This window comes from Vombatus ursinus, unplaced genomic scaffold (assembly GCF_900497805.2).
Source record: "Vombatus ursinus unplaced genomic scaffold, bare-nosed wombat genome assembly UNPS02014941.1, whole genome shotgun sequence".
Classification (NCBI taxonomy): domain Eukaryota; kingdom Metazoa; phylum Chordata; class Mammalia; order Diprotodontia; family Vombatidae; genus Vombatus; species Vombatus ursinus.
In genome coordinates, this window is record NW_020954719.1 from 739,860 (window position 1) to 765,473 (window position 25,614).

The 25,614-nt window shown below is 35.5% G+C and overlaps 1 protein-coding gene across 1 annotated transcript in view; it reads right to left on the reverse strand.

Moving 5' to 3' along the window:
* FGD4 (FYVE, RhoGEF and PH domain containing 4) overlaps positions 1–25,614 on the reverse strand; it is a 249,356-nt gene that overhangs the window by 102,048 nt on the left and 121,694 nt on the right. The window contains exon 3 of the mRNA XM_027844267.1: positions 6,449–6,632. Within this exon, the coding sequence (XP_027700068.1) occupies positions 6,449–6,632 (184 nt within the window). The remainder of the gene's footprint in view (positions 1–6,448; positions 6,633–25,614) is intronic.

Here is a 25,614-nt window from a genome sequence, read left to right on the forward strand (position 1 = left end):
CTGCAAAAAGATAGTTTATTACCTCATTCCCCATTCTGATTCCTTCAATTTCTTTTTCTTCTCTTATTGCTATTGCTAGCATTTCTAAAATAATACTGAATGATACTGGTGACACATAGTATAATTTCCCTATTTACCCTTTTTAATTAAGTTTATTTTAGCTTTCACTTTGTCTGAGATCATGATTGATACTCTGCTTTTTTCTACTTCAGCTGAAGCATAATAAATTCTACTCTGGCCTTTTATTTTAACTGTGTGTATATTATTTTTAACTGTTTTTTTTTTATCAACAATGTATTGTTGGATTCTAATTTTTAATCCATTTTGCCGTCTGTTTCTGTTTTATGGGTAAATTCATCCCATTCATATTCAAAGTTATAATTGCTAGTTGTGTATTTCCCTCCATTCTCTTTTTCTTCATTATTTTTCCTTCTCACCCTGTTTACCCATCCTTCCATACATTTCTAATTTACTTCTAACTACTACATTGCCCTCCTATTTCTTAATCTCCCTACCCCTTTAAGATTCCCTTCCCTTACTCTTTCCCCACCCTCTACCTTAAATCTAGGCATCCTTCTAAAAGTTTCTCTGTTATCTTCTACTCCCACTCTCCTAATTCTTATTCTACACACCTTTCTAAAAGTCCCTCAATTATTCTATCCCCATTCACCCTCTTATTTCTTTATAAATTCAGAAAACCTTTATACCCTTCCAGATGTGTTGTTCTCTCTTTCACCCAGTTCCAATAAGAGTAAGGTTCTAACACTACCTGCCCTCCAGCCTTACTTGCTTCTTCCATATCAGTTCTTTCTTTCATGCCTCATTTGTATGACATTATTGCTCCTTTTTACCTCTCCCTACCAAGTTTTATTTTTTAGCATCAACCAATCATACTCAGTTCAGCCCAAGCCTTTCTTTCAAAGTGCCAAGAAATGATGACAGTCTAAGAGTACTAATAATATTTTCACATATAAGAAGTAAACAGTTTGACCTTATTAAGTCCCTTATAATTAATCTTTAATGTTTACCTTATGTTTCTCCTGAATTAAAAACATCTTTTAAAATTTATTTTATTTCCAATTCACGGAACAAAACAAGCATTTCCATAATTACACATCAAATTTTCCACTGAGCTCTGATCTTTTTGTCATAAATACTTCAGTTCACTGAATGTTCTTTTTTGTTGTTCAGGATTACACTCAACTTGGCTGGGTAAGTTATTTTTGATCACAACCCAGCTCTTTTGCTCTACAGTCTTTTAATGTATAAATAAGTTGCTAGGTCTTGTGTGAGCCTGATGGTAGCTCCATGGTATTTCAATTTTTTTTTCTGGTTGCTTGCAGTATTTTCTCTTTAAGCTGGGAGCTTTGAAACTTGACTATGATATTCCTGCAAGTTTTCATTCTGGGATCTCTTTCAGGTGGCAAATCAGTGGATTTTTTTCTATTTCTATTTTACCCTCTCATTCTAAAACTTCAGGACAATTTTCCTTAATAATTTCTTGTAATGTTGTATTAAGTTTTTTTTTCTTTTTGGCTGTAATTTTCAGGTAGTCCAAGAGCTCTTATATTGTCTCTCCTTGATCTGTTCTCCAGACCCATTGTTTTTCGAATAAGATGTTTCATATTATCTTCTATTTTTTTATTCTTCTGATTTTGTTATTTGTTGATGTCTTATAAACATCATTAGTTTCCCCCTGCCCAAATCTAGTTTTCAAGGAGTTATTTTCTTAAGTTTTTGGATTTCTTTTTTCAATAGGTTGAATTTCTTTTCATAATTTTCTTGGATTGCTCTTATTATTTTTTCAAATTTTTTCTCTATCTTTCTTATTCAATTTTTGAAGTCCTTTTTAAGTTCTTCCAAGACCTCTTTTTAGGCTTGTGACCATTTGATCTTTCTCTCTGAATTAAGAGTGGCTTTTTTAACTTCACTGTCTTCTCTGAATATGAACCTACATCTTCTCTATCCCCATAGTAGCTGTCTATGGTCAGGTTCTTTCTCCTTTGCTTACTCATTTTTATTTTTATTTTGTTTTATTCTATTTTTAGTAGCTTATTATTGTAATCAGTTTTGTAATCTCATGGTGGAGGGAACGGTGCCCCAGGCCTCAGGTCCTTCTTACTGTTATTTTCTGAACTCTGTCCAGGGGCCCAGCCTTGGGCACTCCTCTCCACCCTGAAGTGATAGGTAGGGCGGCCCCCCCCCCCCATCCCACAAATGCTCGTGCTCCCTGCAGTCCCTCTGGGACTGCCAACTTCAGCTCCCCCCTTTCCCTGGAGCTGAAACCAGGAACTCTGCTCTCCTGCAAGTGCCCACAGCTAGCAGGGTCCCTTCCCCTATGTTACCACACTTAGGGTTTTTGCTCACTCCTCACCCACAGCTGCAGCCCAGTACAGTGTCTGGTCAGCACAGCTGAGGATGAGGACATCCTGCAAAAGCAAAGAATGTTTCAATCTTTCCTTGCCCAGCTGTCTAATCTCCACACTGTCCATGAGGTGCAAGTTCCTGGGGCCCAACCCAGCTGCCCCTAGGGCTTATTTGTTGTTTTAATAGGATCTACCTGAAGGTGTTTAATCTTCACAGCGGGGAGAACCTCTGGCCCTGAATGCCAGGTCTTTCCTGAGGTCCTCTCAAGTTGTCTTGGAAGGACCACTATTTTACCTCAACTTAAAATTATTCCTGCCACTCTATATTCACTTTGAGGTGATGTTCTATGTTTTTAGTGGAGGAAATTTGGGAAGCCTGGAATTTTCTGACCTACTCTACCATCTTCCCAGATCTTCCTCTCATTTCTTAATATATAGTGAACTGGGGAAAATGTGGTTGTGCATCAGGACATGGATGCCTATGTGACAGTACACTTGAGAATATTGGAGTCAGTTTAAACTGGGATTGAGGTCTGAGAGAAATAGCTATTTTTCATTTTCACAAAAAGACCCCAGAAAAAAAGTCAATCTAAGGGTTAGGTAGAAGTTGAACAAAGGAAGCCATAAATTAGAATAAGAAAACACTATTGGTAGGTGAATAGACTAACTGGCTGAAAACTGGTTCTGAGGCTAAGTACAGATTAACATCAAAAGGAGTGTTTCCAAATAAGAGCCTGGGTCCCCAAATTGTGGGGAGCGGGAAATTACAGGTGGAGACTCACATGGGGAAATTAGGCACTTCAGGTAGGCTGTAACCTCTATAGTACCCAGCCAATTGGGAAACAAGGGAGGGAAATTCAAGTTGGGAACAGGGAATAAAAAGGTGTGTTATCTGTCAGACATGGGTGACCCACATGTGGGGCACCTGGCCTTCCCAGGCCGTTAATAAAGTTCCTTCCTGGTTTAAACAACGGCTTTGTGGAATTCATGGTAAAGCTAACAGGAACTGAGTCTAAGTTTTAAAAATAGGAGCCATTCCCCAATTGATTAAAGGTCAAAGGATAGGAACAGGCAGTTTCCAGAATAAGATATCAAAACTTTCTATAGTCACATAAAAAAATGCTCTAAATCACTAATGATTAGAGAAATGCTAGATTAGCTAACATGACAGAAAAGGAAAATGATAAATGCTGGAGGGGATATTAAAAAAATTGGTACACTAATGCACTTCTGGTGGAGTAGTGAAATAGTCCAACATTCTGGAGAACAATTTGGAACTATGCCCAAAAGGATATACAACTGTGCACACCCACTGAGCCAGCAATATGACTACTAGATTTGTAACCCAAAAAGGTCAAGGAAAAAGGAAACAGACCTATTTGTACAAAAATATTTATAGCAGCTCTTTTTGTGGCGGCAAAGAATTGGAAATTGAGTGGATGTCCATCAATTGGGGAATGGATGAATGAGTTGTGCTTCATGGCACCAGTCTTTTTATTCTTTGCTAAACTCTGGGAATACAACGACATAAAAAAGACAGTTTCTGCCCTCAAGGTACTCATAATCTGATTGACTGGTAGGGACCATCATCTCACATTGTATACCAAGATAAGCTACAACAGGAACATAACTTAGAAATAAAAGATGATTTCATAAACAAATTGGAGGAGCAAGAAAGAAATTCCGTCAGATCCATGGAGAGGGGAAGAGTTCACGAACAAATATGGGGAAAAGAGGATAACATAAGTTTAAAAAGTTTTTGTGCAAACAAAACCAATGTAGTAAAAAATTAAGAGAAGTAGGCAAATGGCATAAAATGTTTGTAGTTTCTTTGACAATGGTCTCATTTCTAAGATACATTGGGAATATATTTAAATTTATAATAAGAACCATTCCCCAATTGATAAATGGTCAAAAGATACAAACAGGAAGTTTTATAAGGAAGAAATCAAACTACCCAAAGCCACATTAAAAAATGCTTTAAGTCACTAATAATTAGAGAAATGCAAATTAGAACTCCCAGGTGCTACCTCATATCCATCAGATTGTCAAAGTTAACAAAAAAGGAAAAAAAAAACTGTGGCTCCTACCTGAGGGAAAACAGGTACATAAATGTACTACTTCTGATGGAGCTGTGAACTGGTCTAGACATTCTGGAAAGCAAATAGGAACTATGCCCTCAGAGTTTTTAAACTGTGCCTTGCCCTTTTATTCAGCAATACTACTACTAGGTCTCTACCCAAAAGAGATCAAATAAAGAGGAAAAGAACCCACACATGTCGTTCTTTTATTTGGTGGCTAAGAAACAGAAACTGAAGGGGAATGTCTTAAACAAATTTATGCTACATGAATGTGATAGAACACTGTAGGAAATTATGAAAGGGATAGTTTCAGAGAAACCTAGGAAGACTTACATTAACTGATGCAGAGTGAAGTGGGAAGAACCAGAACAATTTATGTAATAACTATTATTTTTTTAAAAAAACCTTGAAAGATTTAAGAACCCCGAGCAACAAAATGATCAACTATGATTCCAGAAGATTAATGCCAAAATGTGCTACCCACCTCACAAGAGAGAAGTGATGGATTAAGAGTACACATTAAGATTTGGGGGCGGTGGAGGTGGTGACAGAGGAATGTGGCCAATGTGGCAATTTGTTTAGCTTGATGGCCATATTCATTACAAGTGCTTTTTTTTTATCCCTTTCTTTCTCAAATGGGTGGGTGTGAGAAAAGGCAGATTTCAATTAATTGAACAAAAATAAATCTTCATTTAAAAAAGAGTAGAAATCACTTTGCTGGAATTTTGAAGGAACCTTTTTTTAAAATACAAAAAAACAAGTCTAAGTTCAGCTTCAACAGCCTTTTTCACTGGTAATGTTACTATATCTTTATGAAGAAATGGACTCTTTGGGGAGTTACAGTTTAACTATTATTCTGGAATTTGTTCATTGGGATGAATGTAGGGAGACTACGTGAAGCAGAGAGATAAAGGACAAAGAGAACTTTCCAGAAAGACTGAATAAATGTTCATGAGAAAGTGTCTGAAGAGGCATTTTCTGAGAGGAGTAAGTTGGACTTACATATCATGAATAAACAGCATGAAGAGAATTCCTGAGAAATTTTGGCTACCAAAATGTAAGAATTGAATGATGAGACTGTGTTTCCAGAGTTAGAGGATGCTCTGTTTATGATCTTTTTCACAGGTGATACATTGTAAATAGCTATTTATATCTTTTGTTTGTTCGTTTGTTTTTTGTGAGGCAATTGGGGTTAAATGACTTGCCCAATGTCACACAGCTAGTAACTGTCAAGTGTCTGAGGCCACATTTGAACTCAGGTCCTCCTGACTCCAAAGCTGGAGCTTTATCCACTGTACTACCTTGCTGCCCCTGTTACACTGTTAATAAAGTGGACAGCCATTTTGTTTAAGCCAAGTAGATTAGGTTGATATAGAAAAAAACAACATGAACAAAAGCTTATAGGGGCTACTCAAGCTTATTTAATATTTTATAAAGCTATATAAGAGATGTTATAATTTTACTAACAATAAGAGCTATTATGATTTAAATAACTTATCAACCTTTATCAGAACATACACCTTGACTGTCTTAGAATCTGGAGAGAATGAATAAGGTAATGAGTCAAACAGGAGTCTGAGAGAGTGGGGCCTTGGTGTAGTTGTTATATGACTGACACCAACAGAGACTACCTATCAGACCCATGAAACCCTACCAAATACCAAAAACAGATCTGTGAGGGATATCTTAGTAATATACTTGTGTTCATACTATAAACTCAGTCATAAAGGATTTCAAAGAAACCAGAAACATCATCTGTAAAGGATATTAGACAAAAAAATACTACTATGATGTACTACAGATGGGCAATATGCTATAATGCCAACAATACAAGTATTAGGCTAAGGTGGAGTGTTGAAAAACTTAATTGACTACTCCTACAAGTCTATATCACCTATGGGATGATAATTTTATTAGATTTGTAAATATATGTCTATAACATCTTTTTAGGTATCAAATTTCTTCTTTCCTCCCCTCTTCTTTCAAATATAAATTACTTACCTGCCTCCTTCAAAGTGACTGATGAGATCTGATACCTTAGTGGGTTTTTCTTTTGAGATAAAAGAAGCAGGGACAGGCTTAACTTCCTCCATCCTTGGTTTTATACTAGGTAAAGCTTTATGCTTGGGTGTCTGATATTTATTGGATGAAGGTGAATTCTGCAGATGTAATGGTTTTGGAGGCACTGTAGAAAAAAATAAAAGAATTACACTATTTCAATGATTCAATGCAAGTGAATCCAAGGACCAAGAATGAGAACCTTCAGTTTTTTCAAATATTAGTGTTTGCTTTCTCATTTGTGTGGGACCTAGACAAAAAGACTTTAAAATTTAACTTCTACTCTTTGCTAGATGGAGATGTCCATTAATAATTTCAAGTAGCTTTGTAGATTTTAATTTATTCAAAATATAGTACTGGAGATTTAAATTTCATTCTTAGAGATCTGTACAATAAGTATAAAATTTCCATCACTGTTGCCAATAGTCATTCTACCTGTGATATATATGACCTTTTCTTTAAAAAAAAAAAAATAATTTATTCTTTAGTTTTCAACATTCATTTCCATAAGATTTTGAGTTTTTAATTTTCTCCCCTTCTCTCTCCTCCCCCCTCCTGAAGATGACATGCAATCTGATATAGGTTCTACTTACACATTAATATTAAGCATATTTTTACACTATTCATGATGTAAAGAAGAATTAGAACTAATGGGAAGAACCACAAGAAGGAATAAAACAAAACAACAAAAGAAAAGGAGAGCAAATAGCATGTTTCCATCTAAATTCAGACTCCATAGTTCTTTCTCTGGATGTGGATAGCATTTTCCATCATGAGTCTTTTGGAGCTGTCTCAGATCCTTGAGTTGCTGAGAAGAGCTAAGTCTATCAAAGTCAGTCATCACACAATGTGGCTGTTACTGTGCACAATGTTCTCCTGGTTCTGCTCATTTTACTCTGCATTAGCTCATATAAGTCTTCCCAGATTTGTCTGAAGTCTGCCTGCTCAGGCACAATAGTATTCCTTATAGTATTTCATATAGTATTCCATTACATTCAAAGTTCATTCCCCAATTGATGGGCATCCCCTCAATTTCCAATTCTTTGCCACCACAAAAAGAACTGTTATAAACATTTTTGTACATGTGGGTCCTTTTCCCATTTTTATGATACAGTCCTAGAAGTGGTATCACTATGTCAAAGGGTATGTACATTTTCATAGCCCTTTGGGCATAGTTCCAAATTGCTCTCCAGAATGGTTGGATCAGTTCACAATTCCACCAACAATGCATTGGTGTTCCAATTTTCCCACATCTTCTCCAACATTTATCATTGTCCTGTTTTGTCATGTTAGCCAATCTGACAGGTGTAATGTGGTACCTCAAAGTCATTTTGATTTACATTTTTCTAATCAATAACAATTTAGAGCATTTTTTTCATATAGATAGACTATAGATAGCTTTAATTTCTTCATCTGAAAACCACCTGTTCATATACTTTGACCATTAATCAATTGGGGAATGATTTGTATTCTTATAAATTTGACTCAGTTCTCTACATATTTTAGAAATGAGGCCTTTATCAGAGACACTGACTGTAAAAATTATTTCCCAGCTTTCTGCTTCCCTTCTAATCTTGGTTGCATTGACTCCACTTGTTCAAAAACTTTTCAATTGAATGTAATCAAAGTTATCCATTTGCATTTCATAATGTTCTCTATCTCTTGTTTGGTCACAAATTCTTCCATTCTCCATAGATCTGATAGGTAAACTATTCCCTGCTCTCCTAGTTTCTTTATAGTATCAGTCTTTATATCTAAATCATGTTATCATTTTGATTTTATCTTGGTATAGGGTGTAAAATGTTGGTCTATGCCTAGTTTCTGCCATACTTTTTTTCCAGGTTTCCCAGCAGTTTTTGTTAAACAGTGAGTTCCTATCCCAGAAGCTGGAGTCTTTGGATCTATCAAATATTAGATTACTATAGTCATTGACTGTTGGGTCTTGCTTACCTAACCTACTACACTGATCCACCACTCTATTTCTTAGCCAGTACCAAGTAGTTTTGATGACTGCTGCTTTAAGATCTGGTACAGCTAGACCACCTTCCCTTGCATTTCTTTTTATTAGTTCCCTTCATATTCTGGATCTTTTGTTCTTCAAGATGAATTGTTTTTTTTCTAGCTTTATAAAATAATTTTTGGTAGTCTGATTGGTATGGCACTGAATAAGTAAATTAATTTGGGTAGAATTGTCATTTTTATTATATTAGCTTGGCCTACCTATGAGCAACTGATGTTTTTACAATTATTTAGATCTGACGTTGTATGAAAAGTGTTTTGTAATTGTGTTCATATAGTTCCTGAGTTTATTTTGGCAGGTAGACTCCCAAATATTTTATAATGTCTACAGTAACTTTGGGTTTTGTTAGTAATATACAGAAATGTGGATGATTTATGTGGGTTTATTTTATATCCTGCAACTTTACTAAATTTATTTCAAGTAATTTTTTACTTCATACTCTAGGATTCTCTAAGTACATTATCATGTCATCTTCAAAGAGTGATAGCTTTGTTTCTTCTTTGCCTATTCTAACTCTTTCAATTTCTTTTTCTTCTCTTATTGCTAAAGCGAACATTTCTAAAACAATATTGAATAACACTGGTGAAAATGGACACCCTTGTTTCACCTCAGATCTTACAGGAAATGCTTCTAGCTTATCCCCATTACATATAATGCTTGTTGATGGTTTTAGATAGATGCTACTTATCATTTTAAGGAAGATTCCATTTATTCCTATGCTCTCTAGTGTTTTTAAAAGGAATGGGTATTGTATTTCGTCAAATGCTTTTCTCAATCACATGAGTTCTGTTGGTTTTATTGTTGATATGGCCAATTATGCTGATAGTTTTCCTAATATTCAATGAGCCCTGCATTCCTGGTATAAGTCCTACCTGGTTATAGTGTATTTTCCTTGAGATAAGTTCCTATAATCCCTTTACTAATATTTTATTTAAAATTTTTGCATCTATATTCATCAGGGAAATTGGTCTATAATTTTCTTTCTCTGTTTTGGCTCTTCCTGGTTGAGGTATCAGTACCATATTTGTATCATAAAAAAGAATTTGGTAGGACTCCACCTATTTTTCGAAATAGTCGATATAGTATTGGAATTAGATATTCTTTAAATGTTTGATAGAATTCACTTGTAAATCCATCTGGTCCTGGAGATTTTTTCTTAGGGAGTTCATTGACGGCTTGTTCAATTTCATTTTCTGAAATGAGGTTTTATTTTATTTCCTTTTCTGTTAATCTGTTAACAGATCAATGTTTCTGTTAATCTGTTAACAGATCAATGTTTCTGTTAATCTGACCAATTCATATTTTTGTAAATATTCATCCATTTCACTAAGATTGTCAAATTTATTGGCATACAGTTGGGCAAATAGCTCTTAATTATTGTTTTAATTTCCTCTTCATTGGTGGTGAACTCACCCTTTTCATTTTTGATATTGCTAATTTTTTTTTAATAAAATTAACCAAAGGTTTACCTATTTTATTGTTTTTTTCCCATAAAACCAGCTCTTAGTTTTATTTATTAGTTCAATAGTTTTCTTAATTTCAATTTTATTAATCTCTCCTTTGGTTTTCAGAATTTCTAATTTGGTATTTAATTGGGGATTTTTAATTTGTCTTTTTTCTAGCTTTTTTAGTTACATGCCCAATTCATTGATCTCCTCTTTCTCTATTTTACTCATGTAATCATTTAGAGGTATAAAACTTCCCCTAAAAACTGTGTTGGCTGTATCCCGTAAGTTTAGGTATGTTGTCTCATTATTGTCATTCTCTTTGACAAAGTTATTGATTGTTTCTATGATATGTTTGCCCTACTCATTCCTTAGGATTAAATTATTTAGTTTCCAATTAATATTTAGTCTATTTTTCCATGGCCCTTTATTACATGTAATTTTATTGCATGATGATCTGAAAATGATGCATTTAATATTTCTGCCTTTCTGCACTGGATTGTGAGGTTTTTATGCCCTAGTATGCAATTTTTTGCATAGGTATCATGTACCACTGAGAAAAAGGTATATTTCTTTCTATCCTCATTCAATTTTCTCTAGAGGTCAAACACATCTAACTTTTCTAAAATTCTATTCATCTCCTTATCTTTTTTCTTGTTTATTTTGTGGATAGATTTATCTAGTTCTGAGAGGGAGAAGTTGAGGTCCTCCACTAGTATAGTTTTATTATCTACTTCTTCCTGTAACTTGCTTAACTTCTCCTTTAAGAATCGAGATGCTATACCACTTGGTGCATATATATTTAGTAATAATATTACTTCATTGTCTATGGTACCTTTTAGCATGATGTAGTTTCCTTCCTTATCTCTTTTTTTTGTTTTGTTTTGTTTTTTTGTTAGGCAATGGGGTTAACTGACTTGCCCAGGGTCACACAGCTAGTAAGTGTTATGTGTCTGAGGCTGGATTTGAACTCAGGTCCTCCTGAATCCAGGGCTGGTGCTCTATCCACTGCGCCACCTAGCTGCCCCCTTCTTATCTCTTTTAATTAGATCTATTTTTGCTTTTGCTTTGTCTGAGATCAGTATTGTTACCCTTGCCTTTTTTTTTTTAATTCAACTGAAGCATAATATATTCTGCTCCAGCCTCTCATCTTTACTATGTGTTTGTCTCTCTGTGTTTCCTGTAAACAACATACTGCAGGATTACGGTTCTTAATCCACTCTGCTATCTACTTCAGTTTTATGGGACGGTTCATCCCATTGACATTCACAGTTATGATTACTAACTGTGTCTTTCTCTCCATCCTATTTCCCCCCATTTATGCTTTTCTCTCTCCTTTCTCCCTTTCCCTCTTCACTAGAATTTTGCTTTTGACTTCTGCCTCCCTCAATCTGCCTTCTCTTCTATTCGCCCCCTCCCTTTTCTTTTTCCCTTTCCCCTCCTACTTCCTATAGGGTAAATCAGGGTTCTATACCTAACTGATTATGTTATTCCCTCTTTGAACCAAATCTGATGGGAGTAAGATTCAAACAATGCTCATCTCCTTCCCTTCTTTCTCTCTACTGTAATAGGTTTCTGTTCCTTTTCATGTGATGCAATTTACCCTTGTCTGCCTCCTCCTTTCCTCTTCTCCACCCTTTTCACTACTTAGATTTTTTATCATCACATCAAAGTCAACTTATCCCCATGCCCTCTGTCTGTGTATACCCCCTTTAAATCTCATAATAACAACATAGTTCTCAAGAGCTACAAGAGTCATCGTCTCTTGTAGGGACATAAATAGTTTGCTATTATTAATAACATGTTGTTTTTTCTTTCTTGTTTACCTTTTTATGCCTCTCTTGACTCTTGTATTTGAGGATCAAATTTTAAGTCCCCTATTTCACTGAATGTCCATCGCTTCCCCTGAAAGATTATGCTCATTTTTGCTGGGTAGTTGATCCTTGGTTGTAATTTAAGCTCCTCTGCCTTCTGCAATATCGTATTCCACACCCAATGATCTTTTAATGTAGAAGCTGCAAGGTCCTGCGTAATCCTCACTGTGGTTCCATGACATTTAAATTGTTTCTTTCTGACTGCTTGCTGTATTTTCTCTTTCACCTGATAATTTGGAATCTGGAATTTGGCTACAATATTCCTGGGCATTTTCAATTTGGGATCCTCTGGTTCTAGCACATCAGGACAGTTTTCCTTGATGATTTCCTGAAAGGTGCTGTCCAGACTCATTTTTTTTTATCATGGTTTTCAGGTAAACCAATAATTTTTAAATCATCTCTCCTGGATCTATTTTCCAGGTCAGTTGTTTTACCAATGAGGAATTTTAAGTTTTCTTCCAATTTTTTAATTCTTCTGCTTCTGACTGATTCTCAATTTCTCATAGTGTCATTAGCTTCCACTTACCCAATTTTAATTTTTAACAAATTGTTTTCCTCCATTAGATTTTGTACCTCCTTTTCCATTTGGCCCATTTTCCTTTTTAAGGAGTTCTTCTCTTCGGTGAGTTTTTGTGCCTGCTTTTCCATTTGGCCAATTCTGTTTTTTAAGGCGTTGTTTTCTTCAGTGTACTTTCTATTTGGCCAATTGTATTTTTCAAGGACTTGTTTTCTACAGTTAATTAGTTGTCCTTCCTTTTCCAAGCTAGTGACTCTGTCTTGTATACCTCTCATTTCTTTCCCCAATTTTTCTTCTACTTCTCTTATTTGACTTTTAAAATCCTTCTTGAGCTCTTCCAAGAAGGCTTTTTGAGCTTAAGACCAGTTCATATTCCCCTTTGAAGTTTTGGGTGTGGGTATATTGACACTGTTGTCTTCTTCTGAATTTGTGCCTTAATCTTCCCTGTCCCCATAATAAGAATCTATGGTCATTGCCTATTTCTGCTTTTTGCTCATGGTGTTTTATTTCCTGACTTTCAAAAAAAGCTGAGCTCTCCTGCTGGAGTGCAGGGAGCACTGACCCAAGTTTCTTGTACTAGGAGCCTTGGACTTGGTCACCGGCTTTGTGTACCGAGGCCTCAGGTGCTGGCCGTTGGAGGCTGTAGGGTTCTGGCAGCTTACATGGTGCTTGGCTGGAGCTCTTGGGGTTGGGGTGGGTAGTGTGGCCACTGGGGGATGGCTGCTCACCTAAGCCTTATACTCTAATGTTTGGCTCCTGCTTACCCGGGCCTTGCACTGGAATGTTTGCCTCCTGCTCACCCAGGCCTTGCACTTAAAAGTTTGGCTGCTGGTGGATGTTAGCCTGGAGCATTGTCTCCTGAAGTTGTGCTTCCCAGAGTTTTGCTGAGGCACTGGGAGATTTGGTGGCTAGAGAACACCACTGCACATGGTGGTTTTCTGAGCTGGTGTCTATGAGTTCCCCTGCCTGTATTGATGTACATGGGGATCCTGGTGTTGGCGCTTGTCTGCTCCACCACCCTGGGGCTCTAGATCTTCCCCTGGAATGCTGAGATGGAGCCTGCCACTGGTCTGCTGGGACACCTCCCATCCTGTATTGCTCCCCCCCCCCCCAGAGTGAGAGGTGCCTTTCCCAAGCTTCCTGGGCTACAAGACTGCTGCATGCCATCTTTCTGCTGGCTCATCTGCTCCAGGGTTTTTCCTGAGGCAATTTTTTCTGGGCTTTCAGAGCTCAATAAAGGAGGGTGACAGCAATTTACTTCTTACCCCACCATCTAGGCTTCTAGAAGCAGAAGTCTTATATGACCTTTTCTGAACTCAGAAGCTAATAAGCAGGATTTAGATTGGTTTCTACATGGCAAAATGTTGTTGGGAATACAGGGTGTCCCTCCTTTGTAAAATAGGGATAATACTTGTACTGCCTATCTCATTCAATTCTATAGATATTGGTCAATTGCCTACTATATACAGATTCTTGCATATAGTACAAAACAAAGTATATATATGTATATAAAACAAAGACAAAACCCAAACAGTCTCAGCACACAAGGAATTTACATAGTACACTACTGAGAGGAGAAGGACACATAAACAATAATTAAATACAAGATAATCTGAAGAAGGAGATAGTACTAACAACTGGCAGGGGTGGGGGCGGAAGGGAGAGGAGGAATCAGAGAAGGCTTCAAATAGTAGGAAACATGACCTGAATTATAATAAGCAAAACCTACTGATCTAAAAGACACATTGTATAGAGACAATTTAAAGATGACTAGCCTTCCAGAAGAAAACTTAAAATTATTGGCCTTTCAGAAGGTAACTTAAAAAACTTGAACACATGATGAAAAAAAAAAAAAGAGTTTGGAGAGAGAAGTTCCTGGAAATAAAGAGACCAACTGAGACTACCACAATAGTCTAACAGAGAAGAGATGAGGGCTTGGATTAATATAATGCCCATGTGAGTGGAAAGAAGGAAATGAAGGAAAAAGAAGTTACAGACGATTAAATCAACAAGATTTAGCAAACGACTGAAAAGCAGAGACATGTAATGTACAGGATAAAAGGGCAAGGGATTTGAATGTAGAGAACAATGTAACTTGTCATCCACTGAGCCAAGACTGTTAACAGGAAAGCAAGATTAAAGCAGGCATAATGGGCTAGAGGAAGAGGGGGAAACAAATGAATTGCAGGATTAAAAGGTATGAGAAAAAGAGGGGAAACTTAAGTATTAGAAACTAATATCAGAAAAGGATTTCAGAGTTTAGGATTCTGGAGGTAGCATAGTAATTGGTGATGGTAAGACAAAGGTATGACGATTTTTCTGGGTGATTAATGTGGAATAAAGATAAAAGTCATGGGAGTTAGAAGGTTAATGAACTGGAAGGTCAGGTGTATTTGAAAGGATATCAATAAATGTGGTGGCAGGCAGCATGGAAAGGAAGACAGAGCTAGGAGGTGAACTCCTTGAGCAAAGAGAAAAAATGATCTAGATGTTGGTAGATTTCTTTCTTTGCAAAACAACATAACACTTGCAATGTTAGTTTATTCATTCATTCAGTTAACAATGTTCTGGAGATACAATTTAATTCAACAAAAACTTATTAAGCACCTACTATGCATAAGGTACCATATTAGGGGCTGAGGATACAAAGAGACAAACAAAGCAGTACCTGATTTCAAGGAACTTCCATTTACAAGGTAATTTCAGGAGACAGACAACTGGGGGGAGGGAGGGGAAGAGGGATCAGGAAAGGCATCACGTAGGAAGTTGTGCCTGAGCGGGGGTACTGCAACAAGGATCTAGACTTTGAGATATACATGAACAGTGAAGCTTAAAGTGAGATACTGTTGAGCAACGGTGGCCAAGTGAAAGTCTAGAAGTTACAGTGAAGAACAGGACTGTACCCACTTCTCTTCATAACCTAGAGTAATGGGCATAAGTGAAGTTAAACTTGGTATTAAAGAGGGTAGAAATACAGGGTCTTGTAGAGAGAGCCAAGTTTATGTAAGCTCAACTTACTGGAGTTTAAGAAGAAGAGATCAAGGATGAATCATAGCGTGTTAATGATACAATGTGTTTTAGCTTGTAGATGTGTTGTAAAACAGCCCCAGTCCCAAACCCTGAAGAGTTATATAGATGTAACCTACTATCTACTAAGTGAAAGACACAACCTTCCATAACTATTTTACAAGCAGATTTTCTATGGTCAGAGTGCTAGCATAAAGATCTAAGCAAATGGAAGCACAGTTATGAGTATGTGTGTATGTACACACACATATTTAACACATACAATCAAAACTCAAACTAGAATTATAATATTTAAGGGTGGTGCTTAAATTAATGCATAATTAGTAATTAGCTTATTAAAAAGCATGCACTTTTTTTAAGTGAAGAGGAAGAGTCAGGAACTATGTGGTAACTAATCACTTGGGTTACCAAAACATCAAAAATTTTCACAATCTTTACAAGGATGTAAGAAAGACTCTCTCTTGACCCAAAAGCTTAATGACATTGAAATAAGAATTCCCACAAAATGCCATGTTGAATTCTGGTCTTTGTTTTCCTTTATCATTTTGCGGTAATAAAACCACCTTTAGCTCTGAGTCTATGACCTTATGGCCCATAGAACAACATACAAGTGCCCAACACTTGAAGTGGATTGTGGAAGAAGTAAAATGAGTTGACAAGCAGATCTAAATTTACATATCATAGGATCATAGCTTTAGAGCTGGAAGGATCACTTATTTTAAAGATGAGGAAGTAGGATCCAGAAAAGTTAAATGACTTGCCCTAAACAAAAAAGTGGTAGTCAAAGCCAGTTTCTCTGATTTTTCTCAGCAATTTTTTTCAACGGGACCACTATACCCACTGTGGCAATGAATTAAATGCAGAGATTGTTGTCTTTTTTATATAATTGGGCCTTTACTTTGAAATAACACCCAGGGCTTTGGGTAAAAAGAGTGAGGTTTTTCTAGTACTTACAGTAATGAACCTATTTGAAATAGAGATAAAATATTTTATTCCATGCCAGTAAGCTATTTTATATTGGGGCTCTAACACACCAGTTATGTTTAAGAGGGTAACCAAAGGGTAATAACAGCAAACCCTTTCAGCCTTACAGTTCAATAACAGATCTTTTATTTTACTTTATTGTTATGATGAACTACAGATATATAAACATTTCCACATACAAAGGGGAAGAGAGAAAAGGACTGAATATGTAACCAGGAAGTTGCTCTATGCAGCTTTTTCAAAGTATGTACTAAGTTCAATGTATTTATTAGTTTGAAATTTTTCCTGTCTCTGTGCCTCTCTGAACCATATTCTACTCTCTTCGGAGTATTTTAAATTGTTTCACTGACACACTTCTCTCTCTCTCTCTCTCTCTCTCTCTCTCTCTCATAACACTATCATTAGCTCTATCCTCCCCTCACATCCCCATCTTTCTAACATATAAGTATGGTCAAACACAATAAATCCATACACTGGTCACATGCAAAATTGTATGTTTTATCCTGAACCTCAAGCCCATCATCTTTCTATCAGGAAGTGGGAAAGTATGCTTCTGTTATGGGTCATAACAACAATCACAAAAATAACAACAGCTAGCATTTATATAGTACTTGAAGGTTTGCAAAGCACTTTGTAAGTATTATCTCATTTTATCCTCACACAACCTTGGGAGTTAGGTGCTATTATTATTCCCATTTTACAGATGAGAAAAAAAGCAGCAAAGGTTAAGTGATTTGTCTAGGGTCAGTAAGTGTCTAAACTTGGATTTAAATTCACGTCCTTCTGACTCCAGATTCAGCACACTGAACCTCTAAGAGGCTGTCCTCTCAAGTTGTGACCACTCAATGCAGCTGGACTTCTTAGTCTTTCAAAGTTGTTTTTCTTTATGTTGTTGTTGATGGTATATATTCTCCTGGTTCTGCTTATTTCAGTCTGTATCAGCTCATGTAAGTCTTCTCGAGGGTCCTCTAAATGTGTCCCTTTATCATTTCTTACTACAATAATATTCCATTACATTTATATACCATTCAGTCAATTCTCAATTGGTGGGTAACTAGTCAGTTTTCAATTCTTTGTTACAAGAAAAAGCATTGTTATTAATATTCCTGAACATGTGAGTCCTTTCACTTTCTGTTCAATTTTTAGGGGGGGGTATATGCTTAGTATTGCTATATTTATGAGTATGCATAATTTAACATTGGATGAGCATAGGTCCAACTGCCCTCATCAACAATTCATGAGTGTACCTGTCCTCTCATGGCCCCTTCAACAACTGTCATTTTCCTTTTTTAGTCATCTAAGCCAAACAGATAAATATGAAAGAGGAACTTAAGAATTGTTAATAATTTGCATTTCTCTTATTGTTAGTGATTTGGAACATTTTTTTTTGTGGCTGTTAATATTTCTTTTCTTTCTTTTTTTTGTTTTTTGAGAACTAGGTGCCTGTGAACTTTGACCATTTATCTATTGTGGAATGGATTTTATTCTCATATATTTGAATCAGTTCCCTATATATGCTGGGTATATCAGATTTTTATGAAAAACTCTAATTTAATTGTATTGATTTTCTTTGTGCAAAATCTTTTTAATTCTATGTAATCAAAATGCCAATTTTATATCTTGTAACCCTTCTCTCATCCCTTGTTTAGTCAATAACTCTTCCCCTATCCATAGTCTTAAAAAGCATCTCCTTCCCTGCTCTTCTAAATCATGATGTGACCTTTTGTATATACATTATGTAACCATAGCTTCTTGAGAAAAGAGAAAAAAAACAAACAAACGTCCAATCCTTGTGGAATCAGGGCCTCTCTAACTTGGAAGATATGAGAAGTCACCACACCTTGCTCTACTGACCAGATACATTTCTATACAGAGAGATAAAAGACATGCTTATATATTTACTGTATGCTTATTGCATATCCTTGCTATATTAGGGCAAGGTAAACCTTTTGTTAACAGTCTAGTGACTTGTGAGTGCCTCATTTCATTTCAAAATTGAAACTAAACTGGTATTAAGCTCTAACTGCTATTATGTTTTGTCAGAAGCTTTTTCTATATTTACTGACCCAATCATGTGATTTTTACTATTTTTAAAAATTAATATATTGAAACAACTCTTCATTGCTTGAATAAATCCAATTTGGTCATAGAGTATAACTTTCAAAATATGGAAGTAACAATTTCCACTACCCTCCCCATTCAAACCACTAGCACTGCTTCTAACCTGGCCCCTTCATAGTTCACAGCCATCAATCAGAGGAGCAAACCATGGAACAAACTTCTTGTTGTTAAGAGCTGCCAACCGGTTGCTACCAAGATAAAAGCCCAAGAGATAAAGAAACAGCAATACTCCCCAGACAACCAATCCTACTAACACGCTTGCCTCAACAGTCATTATTCAGGGAAGCAACCATTATGAAGATATGAAAGATCAATTGCTTCTGCAGGTGCTGTAGCCCCAGTCCCCTCTGCAGCCACAGCTTCTAAAAATCAGAAAAAAAAAGTTCTCCTTTTACACTTGTTAGAAGATTGCGTATTAGCAATAGACATGATTTTATCAATGGAAATTACTTTAAAGAAGATGTACATACTATCATCTACTTGAATGCTGCACCCTAAGGACCACAAGGTCTTTTTATCTGACTAGAAGCTGAAACTCTCTAGGTGCATTGTCTCCATGTGAATTTCTTGAGAAGAGAGTTTGACCTGCTTTTCTATTTGTATTTAATAGTTCTTGAAAGTGCTAAGTGTATGTTTTCTTATCCACTCATTCATTCTTTGCTTTAGCCTCTTTACAAAGATTTTCTTCATTATTATTGTACTTTATAAGGGCCAGTAGTCTATAGTTTTCTTCATCTGATTTGTCCCTCCCTGGTCTAGTTAACATTACCATATCTGTATCATAGAAAGAATGCAGTAGGATCCCTCTCCCCCTTATTTTTTTTCCAAATAACATAATATTGAATTATTTTGTGAATATTTAATGGAATTCATCCACAAATTAATCTAGTCCTTATTTCCGACTCTCTCCGCTGCCTTTGGGGTTTCTTTTGCCAAGATAGGGGTATGCAAATTTTATATTTTTTTCTGTTCTGTTAATTTATATTTCTATAAATTCATCTACTGAACATAAGTTATTGTTGGCATACGTAGGGCAAAATAGTTTCCAATAATTCTCTTTATTTTTACAATAATAATTCTGGATTTTCCTCTGTTTATTGAATTGGCAATTTCATTTTCCTTTCTTTTTCAAAAACAGATTAGCTAATAGTTTCTCTATTTTTCAAAACACACTTCCTACATTTATCAAGTTTTTTATTTTACATTTTGTTAATCTCTTCTTTGATTTTCACATTTTAACTTGATCTGTTCTTTCTCTCTTCTAATGATGAAAATTGTTTGGAGAAATAAATTTTTACCTAAGGAGTACTTTATAACACAAATTTCAGTATGCTGTCTCATTATTACTTTCTTTAGTGAAATTATCATTTCTACAATTTGCTCTTTTATTCAACATTTCTTCAGGATTAGTGCACATTTAAGATTGAATCCATAAAGGCCTTTTGTTGAATATAATTTTGTGTTAAGGTCAGTAAAATTTTGTTTAATGTTTTTGCTTGTTGCATTTATTTATCAAATTCTCATGCCCTGGCACATGGTCAAGCCTTCACTTCAATTGATCTTCATTATCACTAGGTCAAGGCCACTCACTACACTGGATGCCCTCTACTGGCCATTCTCCAACTTGTCAATGCTCTATTTATCATGGTGCCTAGAACTGAACACCACACTCCAGATGAAGCATGACAAGGAGAAAATAAAGAATTTCAGTACCCAAGTGAAGGACTTTACATTTATCTCTACTGAATTTCATTACATTAAATTCAACACAATACTCCAGCCCATCAAGATCCTTTTGGATTCTGACTCTTATCTACTTGGTTAGCTATTCCTGATAATTCTGTGTCATCAGCAAATTTAATAAACATGCTAGCTACAGATTCATCTGATTATATTTATATCTAATGCATATTACTCCATCTTCTCCATAAGACTAGAATGGGATAATTTATCAAAACTTTTGCTGAAATATAGGTACATTTTGTTCACAACATACCCTTCAGCCAAATGTAGCATATGTAAGCTCTGAGGAAATATTATACCAAAACCAATTCCCATAAATGAGTTACATGTCCCCAGAATTTGGTTACATCTTATCCCCCACCCCCACCAAGGGCTCTAGGTATATCCTTGAGAAGTCAGGTTGATTTTTTAAATTCTAATGACTCAAACTCCCACTGGTATACTTCCCCCTACCTTCCCCTGATAAAATCAATCTGTATTAAATTTAATTTTAATAATCCTGCAAAAAAGGGAAATGTAGCACGGCATGATTTATTCTGAAGTTAAGGTGTCTCATCATTATTACTATTTCACATTCTGGATATGCATCGGCCATCTCTTTAATGAGCGATTTCAGAATTTTCCTAGGAATTGAATTCGAGCTCAGTCAAGGATTCTTGATGTCTCATTAGCTTCCACTTGCCCAATTCTACTTTTTAAGGACTTGTTTTTTTCAGTGTACCTTTTTTCCATTTGGCCAATTGTGTTTTTTAAGGAAAAGAGCCTGGACAGCATCTTTCAAGAAATCATCAAGGAAAACTGATGGTCCTGAGGTCCTAGAACCAGAGGATAAATTAGTCATCAAAAAAATCCACTGATGACCTCCTGAAAGAGATCCCAAATTTATGTTTTCAACATCAAGGAATATTGTAGACAAATTCCAGAACTATCAGGTCAAGGAGAAAATACAGCAAGCAGCCAGAAAGAAACAATTTAAACCACCACAGTCAGGATTACACAGGACCTTGCAGCCTTTATATTAAAAGATGAGAGGGCTTGGAATATGATATTACGTAAGGCAAAGGAGCTTGAATTACAACCAAGGATCAACTATCCAGCAAAAATGAGCATAATCTTTCCGGGGAGGAGATGGACATTCAATGAAATATGGAACTGAAAATCTGACCTTCAAATACAAGACTCAAGAGCGACATAAAAAGGTAAACAGGAAAGAAGAAAAAACATGTTATTCAATAAGGGCAAACTATTTATATCCCTGCATGGGAAGATGATACCTGCAACTCTTAAGAATTGTACCTGTACAACACCATTTAGAAACGGTATACATAGACAGAGGATGTGTGGGTATAAGACGACTTTGATGTGATGATAAAAAATCTAACTAAGTGGAGAAAAAGGATTGCACTGGGAGAAGAGGAAAGGAGGAGGCAGAAAGGGGTAAATTACACCACATGAAAAAGGTGCAAAAACCTATTACAGTAGAGGGAAAGAAGCGAGGAAGATGAGCATTGTTTGAACCTCACTCAAACTTTGAAATGAGACTCAAAGATGGAATAACATACTCAGGTACAGAAGTCTAACTCACCCTATAGGAAGTAGTAGGAGAAAAGGGAAAGAAAAGGGAGGGGGCTGATAAAAGGGAGGGCAATTTGAGGGAGGCTGTGGTCAAAAGCAAAACTCTAGTGAGGAGGGAAAAGGAGAAAGGAGAGAGAAAAGCAAAAACAAGGGGGAGGGGATAGGATGGAGAGAAAGACACAGATAGTAATCATAACTGTGAATGTGAATGGGATGAATTTTCCCATAAAACGGAAGTGGAGAGCAGAGTGGATTAAAAACCAGAATACTACAATATGTTGTTTATAAGAAACACATTTGAAGCAGAGGGATACAGATAAAAGGCTGGAGCAGAATATATTATGCTTCAGCTGAAGTTAAAAAAAAAAGCAGGGAGAGATCAATCCTGATCTCAGACAAAGCAAAAGCAAAAATAGATCTCATTAAAAGAGATAAAAAAGGAAACTACATCCTGCTAAAAGGAACCACAGATAATGAAGTAATATCATTACTAAATATATATGCACCAAGTGGTATAGCATCCAAATTCTTAGAGGAGAAGTTCAGGGAGTTACAGGAAGAAATAGACAGCAAAACTATAGTAGTAGAGGACCTCAACCTTCTCCTCTCAGAACTAGATAAATCTCACTACAAAATAAACAAGAAAGAAGTTAAGGAGATGAATAGAATTTTAGAAAAGTTAGATATTGTCTGGGGAAAAATGAATGGGGGTAGAAAGGAATATACCTTTTTTCTCAGTGGTACATGGCACCTACAAAAAAACTGACCATGTATTAGGGCATAAAAACCTCACAATCCAATGCAGAAAGACAGAAATATTAAATGTATCCTTTTCAAGTCATGATGCAACAAAAATTACATGTAATAAGGGGCCTTGGAAAGACTGACTAAAAATTAACCGGGAGCTAAACAATCTAATCCTAAAAAATGAGAGGGTCAAACAACAAATCATAGAAACAATCAATAACTTCATCCAAGAGAACATACCAAAACCTGTGGGATGCAGCAAAATAGTTCTTAGGGGAAGTTTTATATCTCTAAATGATTACATGAATAAAATGGAGAAAGAAAAGATCAATGAATTGGGCACATAACTAAAAAAGCTAGAAAAAGAAAAAAATAAAAATCCCCAATTAAATAACAAATTAGAAATCCTGAAAACCATAGAAGAGTTTAATAAAATTGAAATTAAGAAAACTGTTGAACTAATAAATAAAACTAAGAGCTGGTTTTATGGGAAAAAAACAATAAAATAGATAAACCTTTGGTTAATTTATTTAAAAAAAGAGAGAGAAGAAAACCAAATTACCAGTATCAAAAATGGAAAGGGTGAAGTCACCACCAACGAAGAGGAAATTAAAACAATAGGAGTTATTTTGCCAATAAAATTGACAATCTTAGTGAAATGGATCAATATTTACAAAAATATAAATTGCCCAGATTAACAGAAGAGGAAGTAAAATACTTAAATAACCATATTTCAGAAAATGAAATTGAACAAGCCGTCAATGAACTCCCCAAGAAAAAATCTCCAGGGCCAGATGAATTTACAAGTGAATTCTATCAAACATTTAAAGAACAATTAATTTCAATACTATATAAACTATTTGGGAAAATAGGCAAAAGAGTCCTACCAAATTTTTTTTATGATACAAACATGGTGCTGATACCTAAACCAGGAAGAGCCAACACAGAGAAAGAAAATTTTAGACCAATTTCCCTAATGAATATAGATGCAAAAATTTTAAATAAGATATTAGCAGAGATAACAGCAACTTACCACAAGGATAATATGCTATGACCAGGTAGGATTTATACCAGGAATGGAAAGTTGGCTCAATATTAGGAAAACTATCAGCATAATTGACCATATCAACAATAAAACTAACAGAAATCATACGATTATCTCAATAGATGCAGAAAAAGCTTTTGACAAAATACAACATCCATTTCTATCGAATACACTAAAAAAGGGCAGGTAGGTGGTGCAGTGGATAGAGCACTGGCCCTGAAGTCAGGAGGACCTGAGTTCAAATTCGGCCTCAGACACATAACACTTACTAGCTATGTGACTCTGGGCAAGTCACTTAACCCCAACTGCCTAAAAACAAAACAAAACAACACAAAACACTATAGACCATAAAATTAAATGGAGTCTTCCTTAAAATAAGTAGCATCTATCTGAAACCATCAGCAAGCATTATATGTAATGGAGATAAGCTAGAAGCATTTCCAATAAGAACAGGGGTGAAACAAGGATGTCCATTATCACCAGTGTTATTCAATATTGTACTGGAAATGCTATCTTTAGCAATAAAAATAAATAAAAATAAAAAAGGAAGAAAAATAAATTGAAGGAGTTAGAATAGGCAAAGAAGAAACAAAGTTATCATTCTTTGCAGATGACATGATGATATACTTAGAGAATCCTAGAGAATCAAGTAAAAAACTACCTGAAATAATAAAAAACTTTAGCAAAGTTGCAGGCTATAAAATAAACCCACATAAATCATCCGCATTTCTACATATTATTAACAAAGCCCAACAGTAAGAGATAGAAAGTGAAATTCCATTTAAAGTTACTATAGACATTACAAAATATTTGGGAGTCTACCTGCCAAAACAAACCCAGGAACTATATGAACACAATTACAAAACACTTTTCACACAAATAAAGTCACAACTAAACAACTGGAAAAACATCAGCTGCTCATGGGTAAGCTGAGCTAATATAATAAAAATGACAATTCTACCTAAATTAATTTACTTATTCAGTGCCATACCAATCAAACTACCAAAAAAATTATTTTATTGAGCTAGAAAAAACAGTAACAAAATTCATCTGGAAGAACAAATGGCCTAGAATATCAAGGGAAATAATGAAAAGAAATATGCAAGGGAAGGTGGCTTACCCATACCATATCTAAAACTGTATTATAAAGCAGCAATCATCAAAACTATTTGGTACTGGCTAAGCAATAGAATGGTAGATCAGTGCAATAAGTACATAAGAAACAATAGTCACTGACTAGTAATCTACTATTTGACAAACCCAAAGACTCCAGCTTCTTGGATAAGAAATCACTATTTAACAAAAACTCCTGGGAAAACTAGAAAATAATATGGCAGAAACTAGGCACAGACCAACATATTACACCGTATAACAAGATAAAGTCAAAATGGGTACACAATTTAGACATAAAGGCTGATACTATAAACAAACTAGGAGAGTTTATCTGTCATATTTATGGAGAACAGAAGAATTTATGACCAAACAAGAGATAGAGAATATTATGAAATGCAAAATGGGTAATTTTGACTACATTAAATTGAAAAGTTTTTGCACAAAGCCAACACAACCAAGATTAGAAGGGAAGCAGAAAGCTGGGAAACAATTTTTATAACCAGTGTCTCTGATAAAGGCTTCATTTCCAAAATATATAGAGAACAGAGTCAAATTGATAAGAATACAAGTCATTCCCCAATTGACAAATGGTCAAAGGCTATAAATAGACAATTTTCAGATGAAGAACTTAAAGCTATCTATAGTCATATTAAAAAAATGCTCTAAATCACTATTGATTAGAGAAATGCAAATCAAAATGACTCTGAGGTACCACATCACACCTCATCAGACTGACAAAACAGGAAAATAATAAATATTGGAGATGTGGGAAAATTAGAATATCAATACATTGTTGGTGGAGTTGTGAACTGATCCAACCATTCTGGAGAGCAATTTGGAACTATGCCCAAAGGGCTATGAAACTGTGCATTCCCTTTGACCCAGAAATACCACTTCT